At 46.3% G+C, this 26,701-nt stretch overlaps 1 protein-coding gene across 1 annotated transcript in view; it reads right to left on the reverse strand.

The window, feature by feature from the left end:
• Positions 1 to 26,701, reverse strand: part of Cnbd2 (cyclic nucleotide binding domain containing 2) — a 42,673-nt gene that overhangs the window by 10,257 nt on the left and 5,715 nt on the right. Inside the window, exons 2-10 of the mRNA XM_051188163.1 lie at positions 24,573 to 24,710; positions 24,328 to 24,381; positions 22,061 to 22,224; positions 18,303 to 18,459; positions 17,736 to 17,887; positions 15,323 to 15,461; positions 8,876 to 8,990; positions 3,381 to 3,543; positions 1,281 to 1,401 (exon numbers count right to left, since the gene is read on the reverse strand). Coding sequence (XP_051044120.1) covers positions 1,281 to 1,401; positions 3,381 to 3,543; positions 8,876 to 8,990; positions 15,323 to 15,461; positions 17,736 to 17,887; positions 18,303 to 18,459; positions 22,061 to 22,224; positions 24,328 to 24,381; positions 24,573 to 24,710 — 1,203 coding nt within the window. The remainder of the gene's footprint in view (positions 1 to 1,280; positions 1,402 to 3,380; positions 3,544 to 8,875; positions 8,991 to 15,322; positions 15,462 to 17,735; positions 17,888 to 18,302; positions 18,460 to 22,060; positions 22,225 to 24,327; positions 24,382 to 24,572; positions 24,711 to 26,701) is intronic.

Genomic DNA, 26,701 nt, shown 5'->3' on the forward strand with positions numbered 1-26,701 from the left:
TTAATTGTGGTGGCTCACATACCATTCAGAGTTTAGTGCATTACTGTCATGGCAGGAAGCAAGGCAGCATGCAGGCAAACATGGTTCTAGAGAAGGAACTAAAAGTTCTTACATACTGACTCCTCAGCAACAGGAAGTGGTCAGTCTCAGTGGGGTGGCTTGGCATATATGAGCCCTTCACCAGCCTCCCTCTGTAGTGACACACTTCCTCCTACAAGACCACACTACTCTAAACAGGCCACACCCCTCTTAGTGCCACGCCCTTTGGGAGCCATTTCTTTTAAACCACTGCAGCTCATCAAGCAGGAATTCACCTCTCTCCGCTTCCCAGGGCTACCATACCCAGTGGCTCAAATTCAGGTATTCATGCTTGTACCTAACATCTTGCCAGCTGAGCTTCCTCCCAGCTCCCCATAAGCATGACATTGTTATAGCTCCACGTAGTGATTATTTTTAGTCATTCCCTTACCACACTTGTTCCCCTGCCTCTTCATCTCCAGCTGGTTCCTTTTGTTCCCCAGTTGCCCATCCCTCTGCTTCCTCGTCATTTAATACATTATCAGATTTGTAACTTTCCGATGAGCCCCTATATACAGACTTCTAAAAGATCAACAACAACATCTTTATCATGCCTTTTTTTTTTTTTTTTTTCAAGGCAGGGTTTCTCTGTAGCTTTGCAGCCTCCTGGAACTCACTTTGTAGACCAGGCTGGTCTCGAACTCACAGAGATCTGCCTGCCTCTGCCTCCTGAGTGCTGGGACTAAAGGCGTGCACCACCAATGCCCGTTTATTTTTTTATTTTTTACTTTTTTACTCTTTTAAGACAGGGTCTCACTAAGTAATCCTGGTTGACCTAGAACTCACTATCTAGACCAGGCTGTCCTAAAATCAGAAAGCTCCTCCTGCCTCTGCCTCCCAGGTACTGGATTAAAGGTGCACGTCATCACCAGGCTTTATGCCCTTCAATCTTAAAAGTTAACACTATTTCTTTCTTAAAATTTTAAGTTTATTTTACCGTGTGTGTGTGTGTGTGTGTGTGTGTGTGTGTGTGTGTGTGTGTGTGTGTGTGTTCAGTGGACGACTTCCAGGGGTTAGTTCTCTCCTTCCACTGTGTGGTCTTCCAAGCGCTTTCGTCCGCTACACCATCTAACAGCCCAGCACTGTTTCTTATATCAAACACAGAAGGTTGTGTTTCAAAGCCTTTCTGCTCATCACTCAACACACTCAGCACAGGTGCACACTGCACACTAACCTGTGAACAAAGCTCCTAGTACACTTACCACAATGTCTCCTTCCTTCAGAGAGTGGACCTTCATGTAGACCCCCACGATGGCCTCCTTGGGGAGTTCACCAAACTTGGTGTTGATCATGGGACATTTGACTGGATGACCAAACTTGGATCTGAAATATAACAGCTTGTTAGAACTGATCCATAAAAAAAAGCCAGCTCACCAGGTCCCCAGCAGTCTGCCCTTGCTTTGCTGATGGCCCTCCTGGAGAAGGTGCGCTTCTGAAGAAGGTGAAAAAAACTCAACAGCGAGTCCTGAGTGAGTCTGACCACTGCTGCTGGGATTAGAGAAATGTAAGGGAGGCTGGACTTGGGAGAGAAAGGAGCTAGGGAACCTTATAGTCGCTAGAGGCTGCTTTCTGAAGAGCAGATAACCCCGTGCAGCTGAGCCGGCCTGATGAACAAGAAGTCCAGGAACAAAGTTCAGGCTGCTTGCTCAGTTGGAGCTTGGGTCTATTTAATTCAAAGCTCCCATGGGACAGGAATTCCCAACAACCAGAGCTGTTTACAAACCGAACGGGCTGTTCATAGGTGAGGCTCCATGCACCTAGTGACACAGTAGAGGTTGGAAAGGCAGCACAGGTTAGCCTCTGTTTATAAAGACAAAGACAGGGTGCCATGGTTGGCCTGCAGACCCTAAATCTTGTTCAAATTGGGGTTAATTTTACAAAGGCAATCCTGTTGTGCTGTCTTTGTTTTTTGTCTATGGCAGCAGGGGACAGGCTAGCAGTTGCTTAGAAATAGAGAAAAGATTCATCAGCTGAGGATAGCTGGAGCTCACTCAGCTCATACACAAGCAGGCTTCATTCCTGCCCCTCCAAGAAGAAGAGCACAAGCCAGCGCATACCCAGCATCCCTCTGGGCCCATTTTGTCCTTTCTCCCTTACTGGCTCAAAACAGACACACTCTACCCATGGGAAAGCTTGAACCAGGAATATTCCATCAAAGGAAAAACAACCTAGAAATCATGGGTTGCTTCTTATGGAGGCCAGGAGATCAGAAGTGTTAGCGGATGAAGAGGCCATCAAAAAACAGGGACAGTGATACTAACCCCGTTATTGATATGTTTTCTTTTTTCTTTTTTTCCAAGACAGGGTCTTTGTATGTAGCTCTGACTGTCCTGGAACACACTCTGTAGACCAGACTGGCCTCAGACTCACAGAGATCCACATGCCTCTACCTCCCTAGTGCTGGGATCAAAGGCATGTACCACCAACACCCAGCTTAGACACCTTCTGATACTTGGGTTTCAAATGGGATAGGGAAAGTGGGTGGTGCACCAGCTGCAATCTTTTTCTGTTTCTCAGGTCAAGTTAAGGCAAGAACATAGGTCTCAATGTGCATCTGTGCCATGCCAGTGTGAGACCCCTACCAGATAAAAGACAGATGTTCGACCAGCTGATCTGGTTTGAATCCTGGCTTTGCCACTTCCTACATGTGTGACCTGGAACAAGCAACTTCACCCTTCTGTGACCCTTAGTGTGCTCAACTGAAAAATGGGTGATAGCCACAGCACCTTTAAGGACATTGTGGAGATTGACTGGATAACTTAATGCCAGTTACTAAGCATTCTGTGAGCTTTAAGTATGATCTATCAATATTTCATTTAACCACTAGCTTACAATGACCCTGAGACTCAGAAACCACTGTCCACAAGGCATAAGGCTTAGAAGTTAGATCCCTTGACCAAAGGGCACAGCCAAAGCAAGTGACCAAGCCAGGATTTGAACCTGGGTTGGTCTGACTGCAAGCCAAACTCTTATCTGCTATAGTAGAGCTTGCTCCCCTAGGTGGGCAGTCTCCTGAAGAAGCTGAGTCAAAAGGACCCAGCAACATGGACTCAGGAAGGCTAAAGATCCTTTCTACCCTCTTTAAAATATTATTGTGGCCTTAAGGAAACGAATGGTTGATGCTCTTAAGTGAATCAGAGGCAATTAACACAGGTCCTAGATGCCAAACCCAGGATTTCCCTAGGCTGCCTTAGGCACACCCATTCATCTAGGTTCAACCTGTCTGCCACCCTTGCCCCTCACCAGCATCTCTAAAATCCTTAATGCCCACATTCAGACCACCCCATCTGCTGAGAGCTTACTTGACCTTGGGGCCCAGCAACTTTGGGAGACTATTTTCTGTTGTGCTGATCTTCCCCTTTGACTCTTTGGCTTCCTGGAGTCTCACAAGTTTCAAATAGCTGAAGTCTTGTAGAGGATATGATTTGATCTGGAATTCCTTAAATCTCTCCATAGGAGACATTACTATTAAGAGAAAGCACAGAAAAACACAACATTGGGCCTTGTGGAAGAACACCACAGGAACCTGCCAAGCTGTCTGGAACATCAAGGAAAGAAAGGGGGAGGTGAGGTGTGTACACCTTTAATCCCAGCACTCTGGAGGCAGAGATGGTGGATTTCTAAGGGTTTGAGGCCAGCCTGGCCTACATAGCAACTTCTAGTCCTGCCAAGGCTATGAGTCAATGAAGAAGAGGAGGAGGAAAGAAGAGGAGGCAGCTTCCATAACCTGCCCTCAGAGGGAACCCTGCATTAGATCTCCCCATCATTATAGCTAGGCAAGCAATTAGCCTGGAGAGGCCAGGTGAAGAGCAGAGAACTTAAGACCCTGCTAAAAGACTGATGCTTAATTTGAACTCAGATCTATTTGATTCAGAGCCGCTCTCTTCTTAATTGATCATATTGGGGCTGGAGATGTTTGTCAGTCAGAAGAGTGCTTGCCTAGCACATACAAATCTCTGACTTTGATCCTGGCACCCATGTTAATAGTTGGGCATGGTGGTTTGTACTCAGCACTGGGGAGGGAGAGACAGGCAGCTCTTTAGGGTTTGTGGTCTAAACAGCGCAGCTACATGGCAAGCCCTATGTCTAGTGAGAGACTCTGCCTCAGAAAACAAGGTGGGCTGGGCATGATGGCACCTTTAATCTTCCTACACTTGGGAAATACAGCCAGGAGGATCTCTAATTCAAGTTCTGAATAACAATAACTGCCAACCCACATTACTATATCCAGCAAAACTGTCCTAATTAAGGAGAAAGAAATGCTTCCCACGATAAAAACAAGCTAAAGGAATTCGTGAGCAGTAAAGCCATTCTTGAAAGACTCCTTTGGCCAGGAAAGAAAGGTAAACATGGGGTTGGAGAGATGGCTCAGCGGTTAAGAGCACTTGTTGCGCTTATAGAGAACCTGGATTAGTCTCCCAGCACCCACATGGTGGCTCCCAACTATCTGTAACCCTAGTTCTAGGGGATCCCGCAAGCACATACACAAAACCCATACATCCATATAAAGTAAATGAAAAAAAAATTTTTTTTGAGACAGGGTTTCTCTGTGTAACAGCCCTGGCTGTCCCCAGGCTCGCCTTGAACTCACAGAGATCCACCTGCCCCTTCCTCCTGAGTGCTGGGATTAAAGGTGTGTGCCACCACTGCCTGGCAATTTTTTTAAAAAAGTAAACACATTCAGGGGCTACAGGGAAGAATAAACCATGCTAGAACAATAAGCACAAGAGGAATAAGAAATGCCAAACACTACAAAACCAACAAAAATACAGGAGTTAATACACAACTTTTAATAATAACTCTGAAGCTTAATGATATCAATTTTCCCATCAAAAAACAGACTAGTAGATTGGCTTTAAAAAATAAACTGCCTTGCCTGACAGTGGTGGCACATGCCTTTGATCTTAGCTAGCAGAGGCAGAGGCAGGCAGATCTCTGTGAGTTCAGGGCTAGCCTGGTCTACAGAGAGAGTTCCAGGACAACCAGTGCTACACAGAGAAACCCTGTCTTGAAAAAACGAAACAATAAATAGTGAATGGCATCTATTAGTTGCACTTCACAATCAAGGACAGAGGCAACCATAGAATGAAAGGATGGAAAAGGGTATTCCAAACAAATGGAACTAGAAACCAAGCAAGGGACGGCTAGACTGGCATACTTGTTGGCAAACAAGAGACCTCACTCAAGGAGGAAGGCAAGGGCCATCCTGAGATGGTCCTGTGACTTCCACAAGTGCATCACAGCTTGTATACGCCCACATCCACATTCACTGGGGTATGGAAACAGGACCACCTCTGGGGTCTGGTAGCCAGTTAGTCTAAACCAAACACACGCCCTTCCCACCAAAACTAATCAAAATGTTTAAAAGTATTTAAATAAACTCATTTTAGTGACTGTGGCTACAGATCAGTGGTATGGTGTTTCCCTGGCATGCATAAGACCCCAGGTTTGATCTCCACACACACAAAAAAAAGAAAAAGCCATTTTAAATACAAAGGCATCAAAAAAGTAATCACAAAGAGATAGAAAGGGAAATATCAAGCTAATAGTAATCAAAGGAGTCTAAATTAAATAAAAAGGAGTAGCTAAAATAGTATCCAGAAAGGTAGTAAAGAATGCTCTAAAGAAGTTCATTTCAGGTCAAGAACATAGCTCGTGGTAGAGCACCTGCCAAGCCTTACAGTCTGGGGTTCATCTCTAACACCTCAAAAAGAAGATTAAGAATTCAATCCTGTGGTTCCATGGGTCAAAGTGAGTCTAGGATTCAGAGGGGGAGGGAGGAGGAGGAGAGAGAAAATAGTACTGGAGATTTTCTCAGCTCTCTATTAATAGCTGGTAGAGCAGATGGGAAAAATCAAGAAGGACGCAGACCACTGACCTACACTACCATCAATCACCTCAGCTGACTGGCATGCAGAGCACGATGCAGCAGATGACAGCATAGCCTTTTCAAATGCAAATAGAGCATTTACCAAGATAGATTGCTTTCTGGGCCATAAAACAACTCACAACACATTTGAGAGGATTCAAACTGTACCGACTATTTTATCATAGAAATAATAAACAGAAAGATAGCTGGACGGTCCCCAAAATCTTTGGAAACTAAATAGCACCCTGATTAATATTCAGTAGGGCAAAGAAGAAATCAAAAGATAAATTTAAAAGTATTTTGAACTGGACCACAATAGAAAAATAGCATATCTAAATTTTTGCAATACAGCTTTATATCTAAGGAATTGACATTGGGTGGTAGATAGGAGAGCTGACATCCCTTTCACCCTGCCTGTCATCTTGTAATAATGGTGACAAATGTCTGTCCTATATTCATGCATCCAAGGAGTGGTCTGAGTTTTGTATATTCATTTTTTTAACATCCAAATGATTCTATAATATAGGGAACATAATTTACATTTTACAAGACCCAAGGACAATGATGTACAAGGAGACAGTCATTTGTCCAGTGTCACACAGAACCCTATAGTTTAAACGTAGGCTCTTTTTCCCTCCTGAGACAGGGTTTCTTTGTGTGGCCCTGGCTGTCCTAGAACTCACTCTGTAGACCAGGCTGGCCTCAAACTCAGAGAATCACCTGCCTCTGCCTCCTGAGTGCTGGAATTAAACATGTATGCTACTATTGTCCTGCATGAGCCTAGGCTCTTAATGGTGATACTGTATGGAAAAGTGCTAGAGAAGCCAGGTCTAATGACTTAAATACTAACCAATGCCAGCTCCTATGTGGAATAAACCCGGCTCTGTCAAGCTGCAAAATTCTTTCATTCCCCCCTCCACCGCCCCCCCCCCACATCTTTCTCCCCCTGCCCACCACCCATGTTGGCTTCAGTTCTAATATCAGAACAACTGGCCACATCCACAATGTGATCTTGGAGAAGCTGGGTTATATATAATCTCTAGGGAATGTTGAGAGAAAGTCAGAGCTGGTACTTGGTAAATGTGCAACCTCAGGCTGGAGAGACAGCTCAAAGGTTAAGAGCACTGGCTGCTCTTCCAGAGGTCCTGAGTTCAATTCCCAGCAACCACATGGTGCTCACAACCATCTGTAATGAGATCTGGTGCCCTCATGTATGCAGGTGTACATGCAGGCAGAACTCTGCATACATGATAAATAAATCTTCAAAAAAATGTGCAACCCCTGAGCCACTGTGGATGTCTGTTGAGGGATGGAACTCTTTACCCAAATGTATAGCTCCTCTCTCTCTCTCTCTCTCTCTCTCTCTCTCTCTCTCTCTCTCTCTCTCTCTCTCCCACCCCCATATCCTCTCATGTGCACACAGATACACAACCTCCTGTGAACAGAAACACCACTCAAAGTTGGGAAACTACCACCTTAGGAAGGTTCTAGAAGCTTTTATTTCACAGTTTGTGTTCAACCCTAGGAAATGGACACTGAGCATGGTTGCAGCCTTTGACAAATATAAAAGCTCTTGCTTTTCTTTTAATGAACTGGGACTGTACTCTGCAGCCCTCCATTGCTTAGTATCTGTATGACCCTCAGATAAGAGGCTGAGTTCTCTGAGCCTTGGTCTCTGTGTCTGTAAAATGTAGATGAAATTGTATCTTATTGAAAATCTGCAGTGATGGCTAGTCTTGGTTGTCAACTTGACCAACTCTGGAATTAACTAAAGCCCCAAAATGGAGGGCACACCTCTGTGGGATTTTCACTTAATTTTAAGTGGGAAGATCTATATTTCTAATCTGGATCTTTGAGGTAGAAGGCCCACCTTTAATCCAGATCTTTTGAGCTAGGAAACACCTCTAATCTGGCCCTGCCTTCTGCTGGAAGCCTACATAAGACATGGAAGAAAGAAGCTCTTGCTCTCTGCCTGCTTGCTCTCACCTTGCTAGCAAGTCCATTCCTTCACTGGCATTGGAGCCTGCTTCCTCGGGATTCCAGCACCTGCTGAAGACTACCTGAGACATCCATCTTGTGGAGTGTTTACAACTCCTACATTCTTGAACCTTCCATATAGAGGCAGCCATTGTTAAACTAGCTGAACCACAGCCTGTAAGCCATTCTAATAAAGCCTCTTTCTATATAAGAGAGAGCTAGTCATTCTATAACTTTTGTTACTCTAGAGAACCCTGACTAATACATCTTCTGTTATATGAATTACAATTATGTATAAACAGCCAAACTGAGTATATGAAGAATTTGATGAATGATTGCAGCTATTCATGCCATATGTATCAACTTAGATAGGCACTGGAGAATACATAGGTACAATCAGGTCAGAACATACCCAGAACCATCCACAGTAGTGAAATACAAGTATCTATTGACTCAGTGAGTTACTCTAAATATACATGAGATGCCTGGGATGGCCACAGGCCCTGGGATCACAGAGTTTGAATTCTAGGAAGACAACCATTTAATAGTGATTTCAGATTCGCTGTGTGATTTCAGCAGGACAGATACGACAGAAATACTGCAGATGCAAATGGGTTATAATGAGGGCTGGGGTGGAAGATGCTGCTTCAGCATGAGACGTCTGGGAGAATTCCCTGATTAAAGATGCTTCATCTAAGATGTGAGAAGCAGAAGCGAGCTGGGAAAGACAGGTGGGGGTATATCAAGCATGAGGGAGGGACCAGCTGGCAGGCAGTACCAAAGACCGGGTTCTTAGAGCTGGGAGAAGGGGAGGGTCCAAACAGACCTCTTCTTTGCCCCCTTGCCATCAAATGTTCATGACTCTATAGACTGGAGACTGGAGCCAGGACAGGCGGACGTACCTCTGCCCTGACAGCTATGCCAACTGACAGATGTGACCATGTGACTTACCATTTCGGTGAATTCCCAGAGGTTTGTGGTCCAACAGCTCCAGCTGCTGCCAGACCCACTTGTAATAGGAACTGGAGGACCCCAGGTCTATCATTCGCAGGATCTCACAGCTACCCTGGGCATATCAAGGGACACAAGCCACGGGTTAAAACTGAACGCTCCAGGCAGGCCAGGCTTTGAAAGGAAGCTTTATATCCACCTGACCTAACTCCCTTTTGTTTCATTTGCTCGCTACATATTGTTTCGTGTGTTTTCCTTAATAAAAATTCTATTTTCTCATAGAAAATTCTAACTCTCTTTTAAAGAAGCATAAAAAAACTATACACAGTGCTGACATTGACAAAAGCTACCATCAAGGGTGTAAGAAGACAGTTGGTGGCACTATTAACTGCAGGTTACACATCCTGTTGATCACACACACACACACACACACACACACACACACACGCACACACACATGCACACTTTAGTTTTTTGAGACAGTTTCTCTGTGTAGTCCTGGAACTCACTTTGTGGACCAGGCTGGTCTCAAATTCAGAAATCTGCCTGCCTGTGGAGTGCAAGGACTAAAGGGACACGCAGCCACCACCCAGTGACTTTTATAATTATTCTGCAGTTCATTTCTGACCTGAGAAATGATCACCTGTGGAGATGGAGAGATGGCTCAGTGGTTACGAGCACTGGCTGGCCTCAAACTCACAGACATTCCCCTGCCTCTGCCTCCCGAGTGCACCTAGGTTCCCAAGGATGATGCTCACCTCTCAGGTAACTCTATCGGGTGAACATGAGTATGAAAGCAGAGACAAAAGAGGGGGAGAAGGAGGCATGGTGGTACACCTCTAATCCAGGCACTTAGGAGGCAGATCCCTGTGAGCGTAAGGCCAGCCTAATCTACATAGCAAATTACAGACCATCCAGAGCTACATCCAGAAACAAGCAAAAAGAAACCCCAGTTATACATCAGAGCAAACATATTCTTCTATGGTAATTATATGTGTGTACATATTCGTGTGTGTGTGTGTGTGTGTGTGTGTGTGTGTGTGCGCGCGAGCGCTCGCATGTGAAAAGCAGAGGACATCAGGTATCTTCCTCAGTCATCCTTTACTTTTTTTTTTTTTTTTTTTTTTTGAGGCAGGGTCTCTCACTGAGCTTGGAGCTCTCAGAGTCATTAGACTCCCTGACCAGGGGGCCCAAAGGCATCCTCCTGTCTATCTCCTCAACATACAATTGGATAAAAAATATCAGATATATGTACTAATGTTATTCCATTTATATGAGGTTCAGAGACGACTAAAAGTACCCTGTGGCAGGGCTAGAGGGGCAGCTCGGGGCTAGAGGGGCAGCTCAGGGCTAGAGGGGCAGCTCAGGGGTAGAGGGGCAGCTCGGGGCTAGAGGGGCAGCTCGGGGCTAGAGGGGCAGCTCGGGGGTAGAGGGGCAGCTCGGGGCTAGAGGGGCAGCTCGGGGGTAGAGGGGCAGCTCAGGGCTAGAGGGGCAGCTCGGGGCTAGAGGGGCAGCTCAGGGGTTAAGAACACTGCTTTCCAAGAAGATCTCAGTTGATTCCCAACATGGCTGCTAAAAACCATCTATCTATAAAACTGCACTTCCAGGGATCCAGTGTGACAATATATTTTCAGGTGTGTGGCTGTTGCTTACACTGTATTTGTTTAACACCATGAAGCTGTGTCACTTTGCCTAACAAAGAGCTGAACAGCCAATAGCGAGGCAGGAGCAAGGATAGGCGGGGCTGGCAGGCATCGAGGATAAATAGAGGGGGGAAGAGGCAGAGGAGGAGGATGTGGGCAGCTACTGAGGTAGCTCCCTGGGCTGCCAGTCTCCTTATTTGCTTGGATCGGTTTCCTGAGAAAGGGGGTTTGTTGTGATGGTCAGAGTGCAAACTTTAAATGCCAGTTTTCAATTCCCAGCATTCCCTTCTCCTGCCAAGAGTGGTGGCACAACAAAGGCTAAGGCAGGAAGATTTCAAGAGAACCTGATTCAAGAAACAACAAGGCAATCCTAGCCTACGGGGGATCCCGGGCTTGAATCCTAGCACCAGAAAAGAACAAAACAAAACAAAAAACTGCTACATTCCCTTTATCTCCTACCTTTATAGAAATCTTTTTGCTCAAAGAGACACAGACAGGTTGATCTTAAAGACAAGCGACTATAGGTAAGGGGACATACATCTAATTAGTCCTTGCTGTATGTCAGGCACTGTCCTCAGGGCTTTATTCAACATTCATTCAACAAATACTTCTCATCCAAGAACTGCCGATGTAAGAGAAGCGATGATTCTCTCGGAAAAGTCTCTCATAAGGCTTTTACTGCATCTGATACTCGCAGAGAGAGGTCCAGCCATGTTTCCAAGTGGTCCAGAATGGATTTATTATGGGCATTAATTGTGTTTGAAATACCAGTGGGAGTCTTATTCCCTAACCTCCCTTACAAGAAATCAGCCACTGGTGGCTGGCTTCATCCGCTTAGCTGCAGGAAGCACAGGATGCTGAGGAAGTCTGAACAGGCAGTGAGCCAGCTACATAGCCAATAGAAGTGAGAAAACAGAGCAGTCCCTTCAGAAGAGCAAGGGAGTCTCAGTTCCAGCCGGAGGACACACAGGATCTGGTGTGCGGTTGCCTGTCCTGAATTCTCAACGCCACAGATGAGAATTGTTACATAAGCCTTCACATTAAAGGCGAGATTTTAGTAAAACACCAGTAAAGACCAAACCGAACATTACTGCCAGCCCGGGGTGCTTTGCTGCAGCCACACTGTGCCTCTGTATTACTTCCCCTGGAAGGTCACCTGTGGTCACCTGTGGCACTTACTCCTGTGCAGATTTCTCGATGAACCAAGTTTTAGGGAGAGACAGGAGCTTCCGTTTTAAAAAGTACTATAGTGTACTTCAGAATTCTTGGAACTTTGTCAACTACCAGCCCTCCTTCCTGGACTTCTGGATTTAATAGCTAGGGGAGTGGGGGGGAGCTTGAGAATTTTCATATATATATATATATATGTATATATATATATATACATATATATATATATATTTATGGTACATCTTGATAATATTATTCAATACTAAAAACAAATCCATTCAAAAGATAAATTCTTAAATGCAAACTTCTAAGTCAATCCGAAAGGCAACATACTCTATGATCCCAACCTAAGCATTATAGAAAAAATAAAACTGTTGAGACAATAAAAACAGACCTAAGATTTCTGGCTGCAGTGTGGGGTGTGGGATAAGGTGGTCTTAGGATAATACAGTTACTATATATTGCACTAAGTTCACTGAATACTTGTCAAGATCCATAGACTGTCCAACCCAAGGTGGCAGTTGTGAAACTCTATATAGCTCAGGCTGGTATCAAGTTTGAAGCAATACTCCTGCCTCAGTATCTCAAGTGCTTGTATCGCGAGAACACAGGCACACACCACTGCACCTGGATAACACTGTTTCATTGTTTTGTTTTGAAGCAATGTCTCATAGCCCACTCAGACCTCAAACTCCCCAGATAGCTAAGGATGACTCTGAATTCCTGGCCTCACTCCCAGTGATGGGATTAAAAAGCTGCCACTGTGCCTGGCAGAATTTGCATTTCTCATGAGCCCCTAGTGGGTGTTGGCTGGGCTGTGCCACCTTTAGAAGCCCTGGATTGGTGGATGAACACAAACCATGGAAGCATGTGTTTAAAAAGTTATTATTTTAAAAAGATTTCTTTCTATTTTTAATTTCACACACATGTGCAGAGGTCTCCATCTCTCTGTGTGTGTGTGTGTGTGTGTGTGTGTGTGTGTGTGCGCACGCGTGTATGAATACAGTTGCTAACTGAGGCTAGAAGAGAGTACCAGCTCCCCTGAAGCTGGAGTTACAGGTGGCTGTGAGCCACCCTATGTGGGCACTGGGAACCCTTTACAGGTTCTTTGCAAGAGCAATACGTGTTCTTAACTGCTTAAGTACCTCATCTCTCTAGTCCACCTTCTTTTCTAAGAATGATTTTTGATTATTAAGCTAATTCCTATTGCAAGACTTTATGAATTTAGTGGTCCCATTTTGCAGATAAAAAAAAAATGGAGATGAAAACAGAGCAAAAGACATCCCAGCTGGCCATGGCGATGCCCATGCGTGATCCTGTAATCTCAGTGCTCCAGAGCCTGGGGCAGAGGACAGAAAATCGACTCCAGTCCCTTCTGAATGTGTAGAGACTGGAAGCCAGTCACTTCAACTCCAGCTCCCTACAGCAAAGTTCCTGGGGCTCTCTGGGTCCTACTGATGCACTTCATGAGGCTGAGTCTGGAAGGTACCAGTTGTCCACTTGATTACTCCTGTACTGGCTGTGGGACTGGCTTCCTCTTCCGCCTGTGTGTCAAGTATCTGCAGCTCAAGACTGCTTCTGCAGGTTTCCACACCCCTCCACCCTCCCACAAATCTGCTTCCTACTTAACAATCTGAGATGAATCCCTTTTTGCTCTGTGTTGGTCCCCACTGAGCCAGGCTCCTGAAGAACAGCACTCCCCCTAGTGGTGCTGTTAAGCTTAACAACAGGGAAAACACCCATTTACATGTTCACATACATAAATGTTACTCTCTGGCCAAGTGTGGGGTCCATGTACTCCCAGCACTGGAGGGGTAGAAACAGGAGGATAAAGGATTCAAGGTTACCTTGGGCTACATAGGGAGACCCTGATGTATGAAAATGTACAATTAATATAAACTAATCTTTAAAAAGGGGTGGGGGGTGTATCTCAGTGATAAGTCCCTTGCCTGCTCTGTGAAGAGCTCTGGGTTCAGTCTTCGGCACAACAAAAATAGTGTGTGTGTGTGGGGGGGGCGGGTCAAGACCACTGTATAGATACACGCTATAGAAATTCCATACAGCCCACCAATCCTCAGCCACTGTTGATGGAGCTGTCTGAACGCCTCGCCAATCCATCCTCACAGACCAGCCAGGATTGACAAACTCCCCAGTGAGTTTAATCAAAATCTCACAGGTCATCTATTGTTTGGCCACTCTCACCCCCACACGAATGACATTCAATAAACTGAAACTTCTTTCAGCTTTCACACCTGCTCGTCCATGGTATAAGTTCTCTTATGACCCAAATAATAGAGGGGCACATGCCATAGCACGCACGTGGAGGTCAGAGGACAATTTTGAGGAGTTGGTTCTCTCCTTCCACCATGTGAACTCCAAGGGCTGAACTCAGGTCATCAGGCTTAGTAGCAAGCTCCTATACTCACCAAGCCATCTCACTGGTCCTATGATCGGTTTTGTATTTAATGCTTTCTTAGAACACCATGGCCCCAGGTTACTGAAGGCACTGGTCATTTTAGATTTAGGCACAGAAGTCATCATGAAGAGATCTTCCCAAGTCATCCACTCAGGAATTGACTGGTTTGTCCTCCCCCTCTTAGTGTCTGAAAACAGTTGGTTCATTTATTTATTTACATTTTGAAACAAGGCTTCTCTGTCCTGGAACTCACTTTGTAGACCAGGCTAGCCTCCAACTCTCAGAGATCCGCCTGCCTCTGCTGCTTGAATGCTGGGATTAAAAGAGTGTGCCCCAACTCTGTGACCTTGAACAAACATTTCATAGTCTGTGCCCCAGTGTACTTTTCTGTTAAATGAGAATGAGGTCCCTACCAACCTTTGGGAAGCCACTGTGAGACCAAAAGGAGACACAACATGTGAAACTAACATGACCTTAGCTGGGGTTACAGTCTCCCATGATCTACCAAACTAAGAATATCAAGGGGAAAGCTTCAGAAATATACAAATTGTTAAGTTTGAAGTTGTGCACCCTTCTGAGTGCCAGCCTACTCTGTCCTGACTAGGTAACAAACCATGACCAGTGTATCCATGCTCTATGTGCTACCTATCTGTAGGGGACTTGATAGCTCTCTGCTATCAGCTCAACTGGTGTAGTACCACAGTGCTATGGTCAAGCAACTTGATTTTACTTAGCAGTGGCCTAAAACACAAAAATTGTGATTTTTTTGATACAAATATGACAAAGGCTATAAATTATTGTCTTTATATTCCATCTGACATCATCACAAAAAGGGTGAGGGTATAGTGTTTTGGTATTAGCAGTCCTATTTTATGTTAAATTAATCTTTTACTGTGCCTAACTTATAAATCGGAATATAGGAATGTATATAAAGAAACTTGTAGTCCACAGTTAGGTCCTACACACAGTTTCTAATATTTGAAATGCATTCCCATCCCTACCCCAACAATAGGGGCACACTGTACACCCCCAAGCGCATGGCAACTCTCTGAGGCAAGCGCACCATGCTTTGCAGGAGACCTTAAGCTAGAGCATGGAAGGTCAGAAAATGACATGGGCCGCAGATATGGCAGAACTGGCTCAAACTATGTCTGCCTGGCCAGAGGGCTTCAAGTCGGACCCGTTCTTCCCAGCTTTGCTCCCCACTTAGACTCTCACCTTGCAGATAAATGTGATAAATGATGAATCTACAAAGTCTTTTGACACCAGCTGTCCATATGAGAACTTCTCTATTCTCCCCAAAGACACCAGCTGCCAGAGTTTCTCATCAGGCCACGACTGGAACAGATCTAGATTCCTTCGGGGAGAGGGAAGCCTATTAGAATTTAGCACCCAGGGGCCTGGAGAGATGGCTCAGTGGTTAAGAGCACTTGACTGGTCTTTCAGAGGTCCTGAGTTCAATTCCCAGCAACCACAGAATGGCTTACAACCATCTGTGATGAGATCAGATTCCTTCTGGTGTGCATGAAGATCTCACCACATCACATGCAATTGTCTTGCCCTAGTCTGTGGTCATCCTCCTGCATTTTGTCAAGGGCTTCCTCTTCAACTGAGTGTCCCTAGAGTTGCCCGGCATCTGGATCCTCCCATTCTGCTCCTCCAACCAGGAATCTTTTTTCTATTTCCATTTCTGCTACATCCTTTAGCTCCTGCTTACAAACTCTCCCCATAGCAAGGACCATCTGCTCAGCTGGTTCCTTCCTTCAGCACAATGGCTGCTCCCTTTCCAACCAAGAGGTCCTGCCCTAACTTTAGGTCCTGGGGCTTATATAAACCCCTAGCTGCCTCTGGCCAGTTAGCTTCAAACACTGAGCTCAGAGCCTGGGGAGAGGCGAGATGTCTGGAGTCTTTTGGAGTTGTTTAAAGGCTCACTTTCAAAGCAGCTATCTCTTCCCTGATCTCATGCACCGTGAATCACAAGCTGCTTCTCTCTGTTTGGTGGCTCTACAGGGCTACTAACAATGATGGATTTCCCTCAATTCTAACATGTGATGGGCTCAAAACTCGACAGACTCAGGTTGCCTGAGCTGGTTAACTCAAGTTGCTCAGGTATCAAACATGCTGAGTTCATTTCTGAGCATCACATGGGAGCAGGGTCCATGCCCTTGACCTTAGAAGTATCTAGAAAGGAGGAAGAGGAGGAGCATGCCCAGAAGAGCACCTACTGTGTGCCATGCATTGGGCCCTCCCCCCATTACCTCATCTGATCTTTAAAGTCTGGGGAGAGAGATCTCATCATCCCCATTTTTTGATGCAAGAGACTAAAACCCAAGATTTGAAGCCCTACTCTGAGTTACCTCCAAACCTGAGGTTGTGGATTTGGGCTGGGCCCATGTCCTGGGCACAGAACAAACTGATGCAACCATGGCAATGAGCTGTGGCTGGTAGGTAAAGCTCCTGTACAGGGAGCCGCTAACCCACAAACAACTGAATGCTAACTACCCACGAGGCTGTAGTAATCCACTTCTCCTTCATAGCTCATATTGCATCTGGTCATGCTGCCAGTTGGAATGCTCAGAATTTGTTTTGGTTCTGAGAGCTCTACGAGTCTCATATTGTTTTTATTTTATTTTGCTTTGCTTTGCTCTGTTCAAATAAGCGCTACTAGATTTAATTAGTCCACGAAATTTTCCTTTTAGTAAGCCTAAGAGCTGAGGTTGGGTGTCAGACCCATTCCCCACTGTCCGTACTCCTCCCAGACCCTCCTGCCTTCCCCCCATCCCCTCAGTGATGCCTACTGCCCGGGCCCAGCCACCGGGCCAGACCCCTCTGTCTAGCACAGCTTCATTTACTCAGTATTTATTTGATGAACAGTATGTATGCTTAGTGCCACGACAACAGGAAGATTACAGTGATGGTCAGATCTGGTCCCTGTTCCGCAATCCTGTCACAAACTATAAAAGAATTTCTACCCAAGGGAGAGGCACAGTATGGACAGGGTTTTTAAGGAACACAGGGTTCAACGGAATAGTAGGTGGGGTAACCCATCTACCTGGGGTTGATGACAGATGGGTATGCCAGCGAATAGGATGTTGAGACCCTGATACTTTTATCTTTATTTTTAAATTTTATTTATTTATTTTGGTTTCTCAAGACAGGGTTTCTCTGTGAAACAGCTCTCGTTGTCCTGGAACTCGCTCTGTACACCAGGCTGGCCTCGAATCCACGGAGTGGTATAATCAAAGGCATGTGCCACTACCACTCAGCTTGACCCTGTTACTTTTAAATCAGACATGGCGTGTCATCATCTTGAACCCTGATGCTCTCATCTACACACTAAGGAAAATAGAAGAAACAACCAGCCCGGATTGAATACGAGACTAGACAGGAATCAAGTACAAAGTACTAGCACCCTGCCTGGCCCAGCATGTGTTCAATCTGTTAGCTACTCAGTGTTTTACTTTTGCACGAGGAGGGATGTCTGAACTGAAGGCATACTTGGAGCTTGGCTAGACGGACAAGTTGGGTAGGAGTGGGTATTTTAGAACACCTCCAACACCACCACTATGTCCCCAACCAAGGGCAGAGCCAAGCTCGGGGAGAGGAAAGACAGCAAATGAGGTGGAGTTACCTAAAGAAATTGTACCGGTAGCGAGTTTCCTTCTGGACTTCATCATCCAGCTTATTTGCGAGGAAATCCTCCCGGTCCACAACCAGGAACTCTGTTTCCTCCATGCAGACCACTGTGGCCCTCCTCACTGCAGTACTCAGAAGGCCCATCTCCTAGTGGGAACAGGGACAAGGGCAAATGTGAGGCCACACCCAGTCCTGCACCCAGCTTCCCACCTTGGCCCTTCACACACACACACACACACACACACACACACACACACACACACACACACACACACCACCACTGCAATAGGTCTAAACTGGCCAGAGGAGACAGGGAACTGGAAAAGCCACTCTAGGAGTCTATGGCATCCCTGTGTCGATGGGGCAAAATGGAATATACTCCTTCGGTATCAGGTGAAGAGGACAGCTTTGGACAGTGCATAGTCAACTCATCGGCATTTGACAGGTCAGGGCCCTGGTGGACATGTGGGCCAGTGACCTGCACTGAAGATGAGGCAGGCAGGGCCTGGCTAAGAGGCTAGAGCAGGAGTCCTGTCATAGCCCAACCCCACCCCCGGCTCACCCCAAAGCAGCCACCCTTGTGCAGTAGTGTTGGATGAGGGTCCAGGAAGGCACTGCTCCCATCTTCATCCTCAGTCACAGCAACCGTGCCCAGATAGATGAAATAAAAGCTATTGCCTCTCTGCCCCTTCTTGACGATCACACGCCGGCGACCAAACCTGGGAAAGGTTTGACTTCTAATTAAGAACTGCTCCAGACTCAGTGCTGTGTGCTCTGAGACATGAAGGCACAGCCTTGGGACAGAAGGGACTTTGGAAAGGCCCAGCCTCTTTCTGTCACACTGGGCCCTTCACTCACACCTAGCCAGTCTCCTGCCTCTGTTATGCTGAGGCTTCCAGGAAGCAGCAGTTACTTGGGTTTGTCTCACTGTTGGTTAAGCTTAGCGTCTGTGAGTGCTCCACTGGCAACAAGAAATAAAAGACTATAGGTACCCAACACAGCAGACACGCGGAGAAACCCAACAGTGATAAGCAATGGCATTAGAGTCACTCCAGGACCCCCCTGAATCCTGGCTCTGCACCTGGCTGTGTGATACCAAGCAGGTCATTTCTTTGAACTCAGTTTCTCTTGCCTGTGAACTACAGGTGACATGTCTAGGAAGGCGGATGAAGGGGCTGGTGGGATGGTTTGAGAATGGAGGCACTGGGTGCCAAGTCCGATAACCCAAGCTTGTTACCCATGTCCCATACGGTGGGAAGAGAACTCATTCCCTCAAATCGTCTCCTGACCTCCACACAGGTTCTGTGCATGCCCTTCCCAAATTAGAGGGAGCATCATCTTTCTGGTAGCTAGCTCTCCACCCTATTTGGGGCTCAGACACCGAAGCCTAGTGCAAATAAGATTTGTTAGCAGTTCTTAAACCCAGGCCCCACTGGTGATTCTAGGCAAAGCCAACCCAATGGAAGGAATTAAGGGAGGGAGAAAGGAAGAAGGAAAAATTCCAAGGCTGTCCCAAGAGATGCTCTTCCCACTGGAGTCAGACTGAAGGTGGACATTAGGAGCTATGACTGGCAACCATCTTTGCACTGTGACAGAGGAAGGCTGGGTTGGGGACATGGGCCTGTCACCCCAACTATCAAGAGGCTGAGGCAAGAAGATCTCCAGTTCAGGGCTTGTCTGGGCTACAGAGTGAGTGTAGAAATACACAGATTAGTAGTTACGAGTTAATAATTAAGAGAGAGCTAGTCAATAAGAATCCTAAACTGTCGGCCAAACAGTTTTCTAATTAATACAAGACTCTGTGTGTGTTTATTTGGGGCTAAAGTGGCTATGGGACCTAGCAGAAACTCCAGCTACAGGTGAGTTGAAGGTCAGCCAGGACAATTTAATAAGACCTTGTCTCAAAACAAAAAAACATGAAAAGGGCTGGGGGTGCTCTTCAGAGGAAGAGCAACTGAGTATGAGGCCTCAAGTTCAATCCCCAGCACTAGAAGATTAACAAGTAGATACAGCACTGACTTGCTAAATCTAGCAGAGACTGACTTCCAGATAAGCCTCGGGCCTTCCCTGGGGCTGTATTTTCTTTATAGCTGAAGATATCAGTCTAAAATGCTAAGAATGACTAACAATTGGCAGGGGACTCTATGGATCATCACTTCATGCAATCTCCCCCCAGATTGTTATTCTTAATGCAATCAGTATTATCATTATTTCACTAATGAAAATTCCAAGGCTCAAAAGGTTAAGAGGCTTGTTTGGAGTTACACTGGGACAGGTGTGGCACTATCTGCTTGCTCCATAATTTCCTTTCCCCCTCTTGACAGCACTCTGCCAGCTTGCCTTTTCTTTATCTTCCTTCTTTCCCTTTTCTTTCCTTTCTCTCTTCCTTTCACATTGGTTTCCCTCCTTTTCCTTCTTTCCTTTTTCCTTCCTTCCTCTCTCCTCTCTCTCCCCCCCCCCCGCCTGGTAACTCTCATTCTTGTTCCTCTGATATAGAATCTTCACAGAATGAACTGCTCTTCTCCCCTGGACTTGAACAAAGCAAATAGTTCTCTGTCTGAATGTCCTGGTCTACATGCCCTTTATCAAATCCACCTATTCTTTGTTACACACAGAAACCCTGTCTCAAAAAAAACCAAAACAACAACAACAAAAACAAAACAAAAACCAAACAAACAAAAAAGGAAAATTAAAGCTTTACCTACCCAGACCCACATCTGGACTATACAATATAAGAAAGTACACCTTTATTCAAGCAGTGAACCCATAGGACCCAGCAGGAGGTCAAAAGTTCTAATTAAAGATGTGATAAATGCATTTTTTAAAATAATCAACAACTTGAACATTACATAAAATGCAGTGTGTTTCCTTGTCTGTGTGTATACACTTGTTTGCTTGTGCACATGTGGGCATGGGTGTGGACACACATGCAAATGCAGTGGGGGTCAGAGCTATCTCTCTTGGTCATTCTTTTTGTTTGGTTTGGATTTTTGTTTTTTGTTTTTCGAGATAAGGTTTCTCTGTGTAGCCCTGGCTGTCCTTGAACTCACAGAGATCTGCCTGACTCTGCCACCAGCTGAGTACTGGGATTAAAGGTGTGTGCTACCACCTGCCTTGGTCATTCTTCACCTTATGTTTTCAATATTTATTCATTTATTTACCGTGTGTGTGTGTGTGTGTGTGTGTGTGTGCTTGATTTGAATATAGTTTGTCCCTTGCAAACTCTAGTTGGAGTTTGAGGTCCACTGTAAAGTATTAAGAGTGGAAATGTAATCCCAGCCCTTAGAAGGTCATTAGGATTGGACAAAACTAGGCCAATGACATAGCTTAGTGGGACAAGCATAAGACTTTGTGTTCAATCTCTAGCACCAAGGGAAAAAGATTGAACTAGAGCAGCAGGGTGAACCCTCACCATCAAATACTGGTAGCTTCTTAAGAAGAAAGACCAAAGGCTCCCTGACTTTCACTATATTGTAATATTTTGTTAGGATCTAATAAAGCTGATCTGAGGATCAGAGTGCAAAGCTGGACACAGCCGCAGAGGTCAGACAGTGGTGCTACATACCTTTAATACCAGCACTCAGGAGAGAGAGGCAAATGAATCTCTGTGAGTTCAAGGCCACCCTGGGTTATATGAGAACTAATCAGTCTAAAAGAGGAACAGAGCTCACCCTCCTTTAATCCCAGCACTAGGCAGTGGAGACAGGAGTGATAAGGCTGGGCAGAGAGAGGACTGTAAGGCAGGAGGAGACAGGAACTAACTGTAGGCTCAGTGAGTCTGAGCAGCAGTGCCGTTGGGAGCAGTCTGAGGTTCGGTGGATGGCGCCTTTGGTCTGAGCCTTGGTAGAGGTAAGAACACGCTAATGGTTTGACTGCTTTTCTTTTCTTATCTTCAGCATGAACCCCAACATCTGTCTCTGGGTTTTTATTATTCGTGCTACACTATATGATTCTTGGGGCCCTGCCAGCAAGGAGGTCATCACCTTGTCCTTGACCTAGACCATAAGCCAAGTCTCTATCCTTTATAACTAGCTCAACTGTAGTATTATTAGTCACAGAAAATGGACTAAGATACAGTAACTGGGATGAGTGCCCTCCTTTGTGCATCTGGAAAGTATGTGAGTTGGACTAGATTAGTTCAGCTGCCTGTCAGATCATTTCAGATTCCATGACTGTAATCAGGGGGCTCTCAGAAAGTGACTAGGGCTATGCTGCTGCCCTCACCAGTGAGCACTCAGGTGGCCTGCATGTCTTTTCCATCTGGGGTCCTCCTGCCTAGTCCCACCCTAGCCTAGGAGCCAGGAGCTATGTGCCACTCACCTTTCAAAGCGCATGACTTTGGCCAGGAGCAGCTGTAGGGTCTCTGCGTAGTTTCGGTAGCAATCTAGAACCTGAAGAACATTGCAGAGGGCTTTGATCTCCTGTTCTGTTCTCCAGGATGGCTTCTTCTGTGTGATATAAATGGCCCGTGGAGGGAAGTGACCCTGGGAAGACATGGCCAGAGGATTCTAGCTGGCAACTCTCCATATACTTGCTTGTATGCTTGCCTGTTCTACACACAGTTGTAGACTAAGGGTTGTGTGCCAACCAACAAAGGGAGCATCTACACAGCCATCTCACTGCATCTTCAACCAGCCCAAGAAGCGTTCTCATTTGGTGCAGAAACTCAGAAAATAAAAGCTCCGCCCCCAGCCAAGGCAGGGTATGGGCCATCCTTGCTCCAGAGTCTCATAGTCCCCCAACACAAGCACATTGCAACTGGAGGACAGCTGCTCATCTCTGCAGCAAGTTCTTCTGAGTAGGGACCAGTGAGATCTGACCCATTGGACTGTCACTATAGGCCACACCAGTCGCTGTGGGCATCCTTTCTGAAACCTCTTCCCTTTCTTGACGCCTATGAACAGAGTGTCCCTCAATTCTAGAATTCTGTGTTTACAGAAGACTTCCTTACAATGCTGCACCAATGAGTGGGCATGAGAAATCAGACTGCGTCCAGGAGAGCCAAGTAACAGGACCCACACCTCCAAAGGGGTGGGGTGGAGCACGGGCTGGGTACAGGACACACTAGTACTAGTTATGAAGTTCTGTTGTCCCTCTGTCCTCAGAGAAGAGCCTACTACAGACTTGGGCCAAGTCCAGTCTGGACCCATGAGAAAGTGACTGGTCCCTTTACACTTTTAACTGGATATTGAGTTTTTATTTATTATCCAGGATTTGGTGGTTAGAAGAGTAGAAGGTGCTGAGTGTGGTGGCCCCGCCTTCAATCCCAGCACTCAGGAGGCAGAGGCAAGCAGATCTCTGAGTTTGGGGCCAGCCTATTCTACAAAGTGAGTTCCAGGATAGCTGGAAACCTTGTCTCAGAAGAAGAAGAGGAAGAGAAGGAGGAGGAAGAGGAAGAGGAGGAGGAAGAGGAAGGTAATAATGATGCTTGAGCCCAAAGGCCCACCCTCTTTGTTCTCCTCTGGCTGGGAGCATCACATCCTCTACTTTGCTCTCCAGTAATTTCCCAAAACTGCTCCTGACTGGCCCTCCTCAGTTAAACAATGGTAAGCTAGGGCCAGGGGACAGGATCCTTGTGACCAGAAATGGAATGGCTACTTCAAAGTGTCACTAAGGCTGGCGGAGCCTGAACTAAAACCAGCTTGGTGAGTGCTTTCTCCAGCCTGAAACAGACACAGAGCAGACCCACCCCAAACCCCAGGGAAAAGTCCATGCCTGCACACCTCCATAGCCACCCGACCCCCTGCACACCTCCCTACCCACCCCCACACACCTCCAGATCCACCCCCCACACACCTCCAGACCCACCCCAACCCCCACACACCTCCCTACCTACCCCCACACACCTCCAAACCCACCCTGACCCCACACACCTCCCTACCTACCCCCCACACACCTCCCTACCTACCCCACACACACCTCCATACCCACCCCACACACACCTCCATACCCACCCAACCCCACACACCTCCATACCCACCCTGACCCCACACACCTCCAAACCCACCCTGACCCCCACACACCTCCCTACCTACCCCCCACACACCTCCCTACCTACCCCACACACCTCCCTACCTACCCCCCACACACCTCCCTACCTACCCCACACACACCTCCATACCTACCCCACACACCTCCCTACCTACCCCACACACACCTCCAGACCCACCCAACCCCACACACCTCCATACCCACCCCAACCCCCACACACCTCCCTACCAACCCCACACACACCTCCATACCCACCCAACCCCACACACCTCCAGACCCACCCCGACACCCACACACCTCCCTACCTACCCCCACACACCTCCAGACCCACCCCGACACCCACACACCTCCCTACCTACCCCACACACACCTCCAAACCCACTCCACACACACCTCCAGACCCACCTCCCACACACAAACCTTCAGACCCACCCCACCCACCCACACCTCCAGACCCACCCCACCCACACACCTCCATACCCATCCCCCCCCCCACACCTCCATACCCACCCACACACACACCTCCATACCTTCCCAACCCCCACATACACCTTCATACCCCGACCTCACACACGGAGAAGTCTGCACCCACACACCTCCTCTGCAGCAAAGTCCATGGTATCAAACGTGATCCGGCTTTGCTTCCTTTTCTGAAAGAAAGGAGGCAGAGAACAGAAAATTAGTAAAGCTCTCCAATGCCAGGCTGGGATGAACAGAGGTGGTGGTTAGATTTTACACATCTATTTTCCCTAATCTTCTCCCACAGATGTCTTTGAATGAGAACTGGGAAATGTGCTATACCCATTAAATCCCAGCAGCCCAACTTAGCAGAGTGACTTACATCCCAGAAGGAGAAGATAGGATGCTTCCTGTGAATAGGCTCAATGATTTGATACTCCCGGAAGCCCCTGAGGCCTTGGCGGAACATCTTACATACTCGAATCATCATGATTATGTCCATGGTGAGCTGGTACAGCCCCTGTGGAAACAGAGTGAACCAGGTCATCAAAAGCCATCTGTCCTCGGGCTGGGCAGCTCTAAACAGAGCAGAACAGAATGGGGTGAGGGACAGTGATGAGCTGCAACAATATTACACAATCAGAAGTTTTGCTTTGGGGCTGGGGTGCTGGGAATTAAGCCTAGGGCCTAGAGCATGGTAGGCATGAGCTCAACTGCTCAGCAACCACTACAATCTCTCAGGAAGTTTGAAAACCAGCTGAAATTTTGTTGTTAGCTTTAAACTGACCCAGGTTGGGGGTCAACACTCAGGGCCTCCTCCCTACCAGGAGCCAATTGTTAAACATTCACAGTGCACTAATGGTTTTTTATTTTTGTGGAGAAAATAAAGAATACAAGCATTGCATGTACACACACACACACACACACACACACACACACATGTGTACTGGTGCAGGGGTGAGAAGCTATACAAACACTATGGAGTCAGATGGATTTGAAGGGAAAACAGTCAAAAAGATCCAACACTGCTAGTTCTGAACATGGAGGAAAATGTCCCAAGCAAAGAAATGTGTGTGGCCCTAGAAGCAGGGTTATCCAAGACCTCTGGATTGGTTCTCTGGAAACTTGCAAAAAGGATGCAGGCCTGCAGACACCGATTCTTATTTTATTCATTTGTTACTTGTTTCTTTTCCTGTTTATTGGTTGATTATATTTAGGATCTTGCATATGCTATCTGATACACATTTTTTAAAAGAATGTTCTCACTGTGTAGCCCCAACTGTCCAGGAACTTGCCATGTAGATCAGGCTGGTCTAAAACGAGCAGAAATCCACCTGCCTCTCCCTCCTAAATGTCGATACCACACCCAGCCCACACATATATTTAAATTTTTAATTTATATATTTATTTGTTTTATGTGTATGAGTTTTCTGCCCTGAATGTGTGTCAGTGTACCATGTGTGTACCATGTGTGTGCAGAGGTCAGGAGACGGTATAAGATTCCCCTGTGACTAGAATTAAAATTACAGATGATTGTGATCTATCCTATAGATGCTCGGAATCTTCTGGAAGAATCGCCAGTGCTCTCAACCACTAAGTCTTTCCACCTTCCACTCAACCCCCACCATACACTCACGCGTTCCTTAAAGCAATAAGACATGGCTGAAGATATGGCTTATTTGGGATTTCGTGGCATATACCACGTCCTGGGTTTAATCCCTACCACCCAGTGTCATGTAAAACTGGACATGATAATATCTGCCTGCAATCTGAACTCTTGGAAGGAAGACACAGGATGATCAGGGGTTCAAGATCTACTGCACAGTGAATTCCAGGCCAGCCTATCTCAAAAATAAAAATAAACAATAACGACAACTATAAACAGACATTTTAAGAAGCAAATAAAGAAACTAAGTAAGACTATATTGTGCGTGATTTTAGTAAGTTAGCCTTTTTTTTTTCTAATCAGGGTACCATGTAGCCTAGACTGGCTTTAAACTCCATTTGTGGCTAAGGACAGCCTTGAACTTCCAACCCTCCTATCCTATCTCCTGAGTGCTTAGGTTACAAGTATGTGCCACCACCCCCCGTTTAAGGGGCTCTGAGAACCTAACCCCAAGGTCTCATGCATGCTAGGCAAATACTGCACTCACCGAGTACAATTTGACATTGTTTTTCAGTATTATAATGGTGCTGTGGTTATACAGAATAATGCCTTTATTTTTAACTCCCATAAAAATAATGCAATTTGTAGGCAAGAGTTGGATCAGCGGGTCAAGATGTTAGTATTTAGGCATTTGTACTGGCCTGCTCTTGGAGATCTAACAGGATACACCCTCAGCAGCAGCCACTAAGAGCACCACCTGTGCACATTCTCTATGTTCCCTTTCAAAAAGGCCCAGCTTCTCACCTCCCGTTTCTCTCTCTCTCCCTCCCTGTCTGTTCCTCCCCCCCCCCCACTCTCCCTCCCACGGCTCCTGTCACTCGAGGCCAATCTCCCCCCTCCCCTTT

This window comes from Phodopus roborovskii, unplaced genomic scaffold (genome assembly GCF_943737965.1).
Source record: "Phodopus roborovskii unplaced genomic scaffold, PHOROB, whole genome shotgun sequence".
NCBI lineage: Eukaryota > Metazoa > Chordata > Mammalia > Rodentia > Cricetidae > Phodopus > Phodopus roborovskii.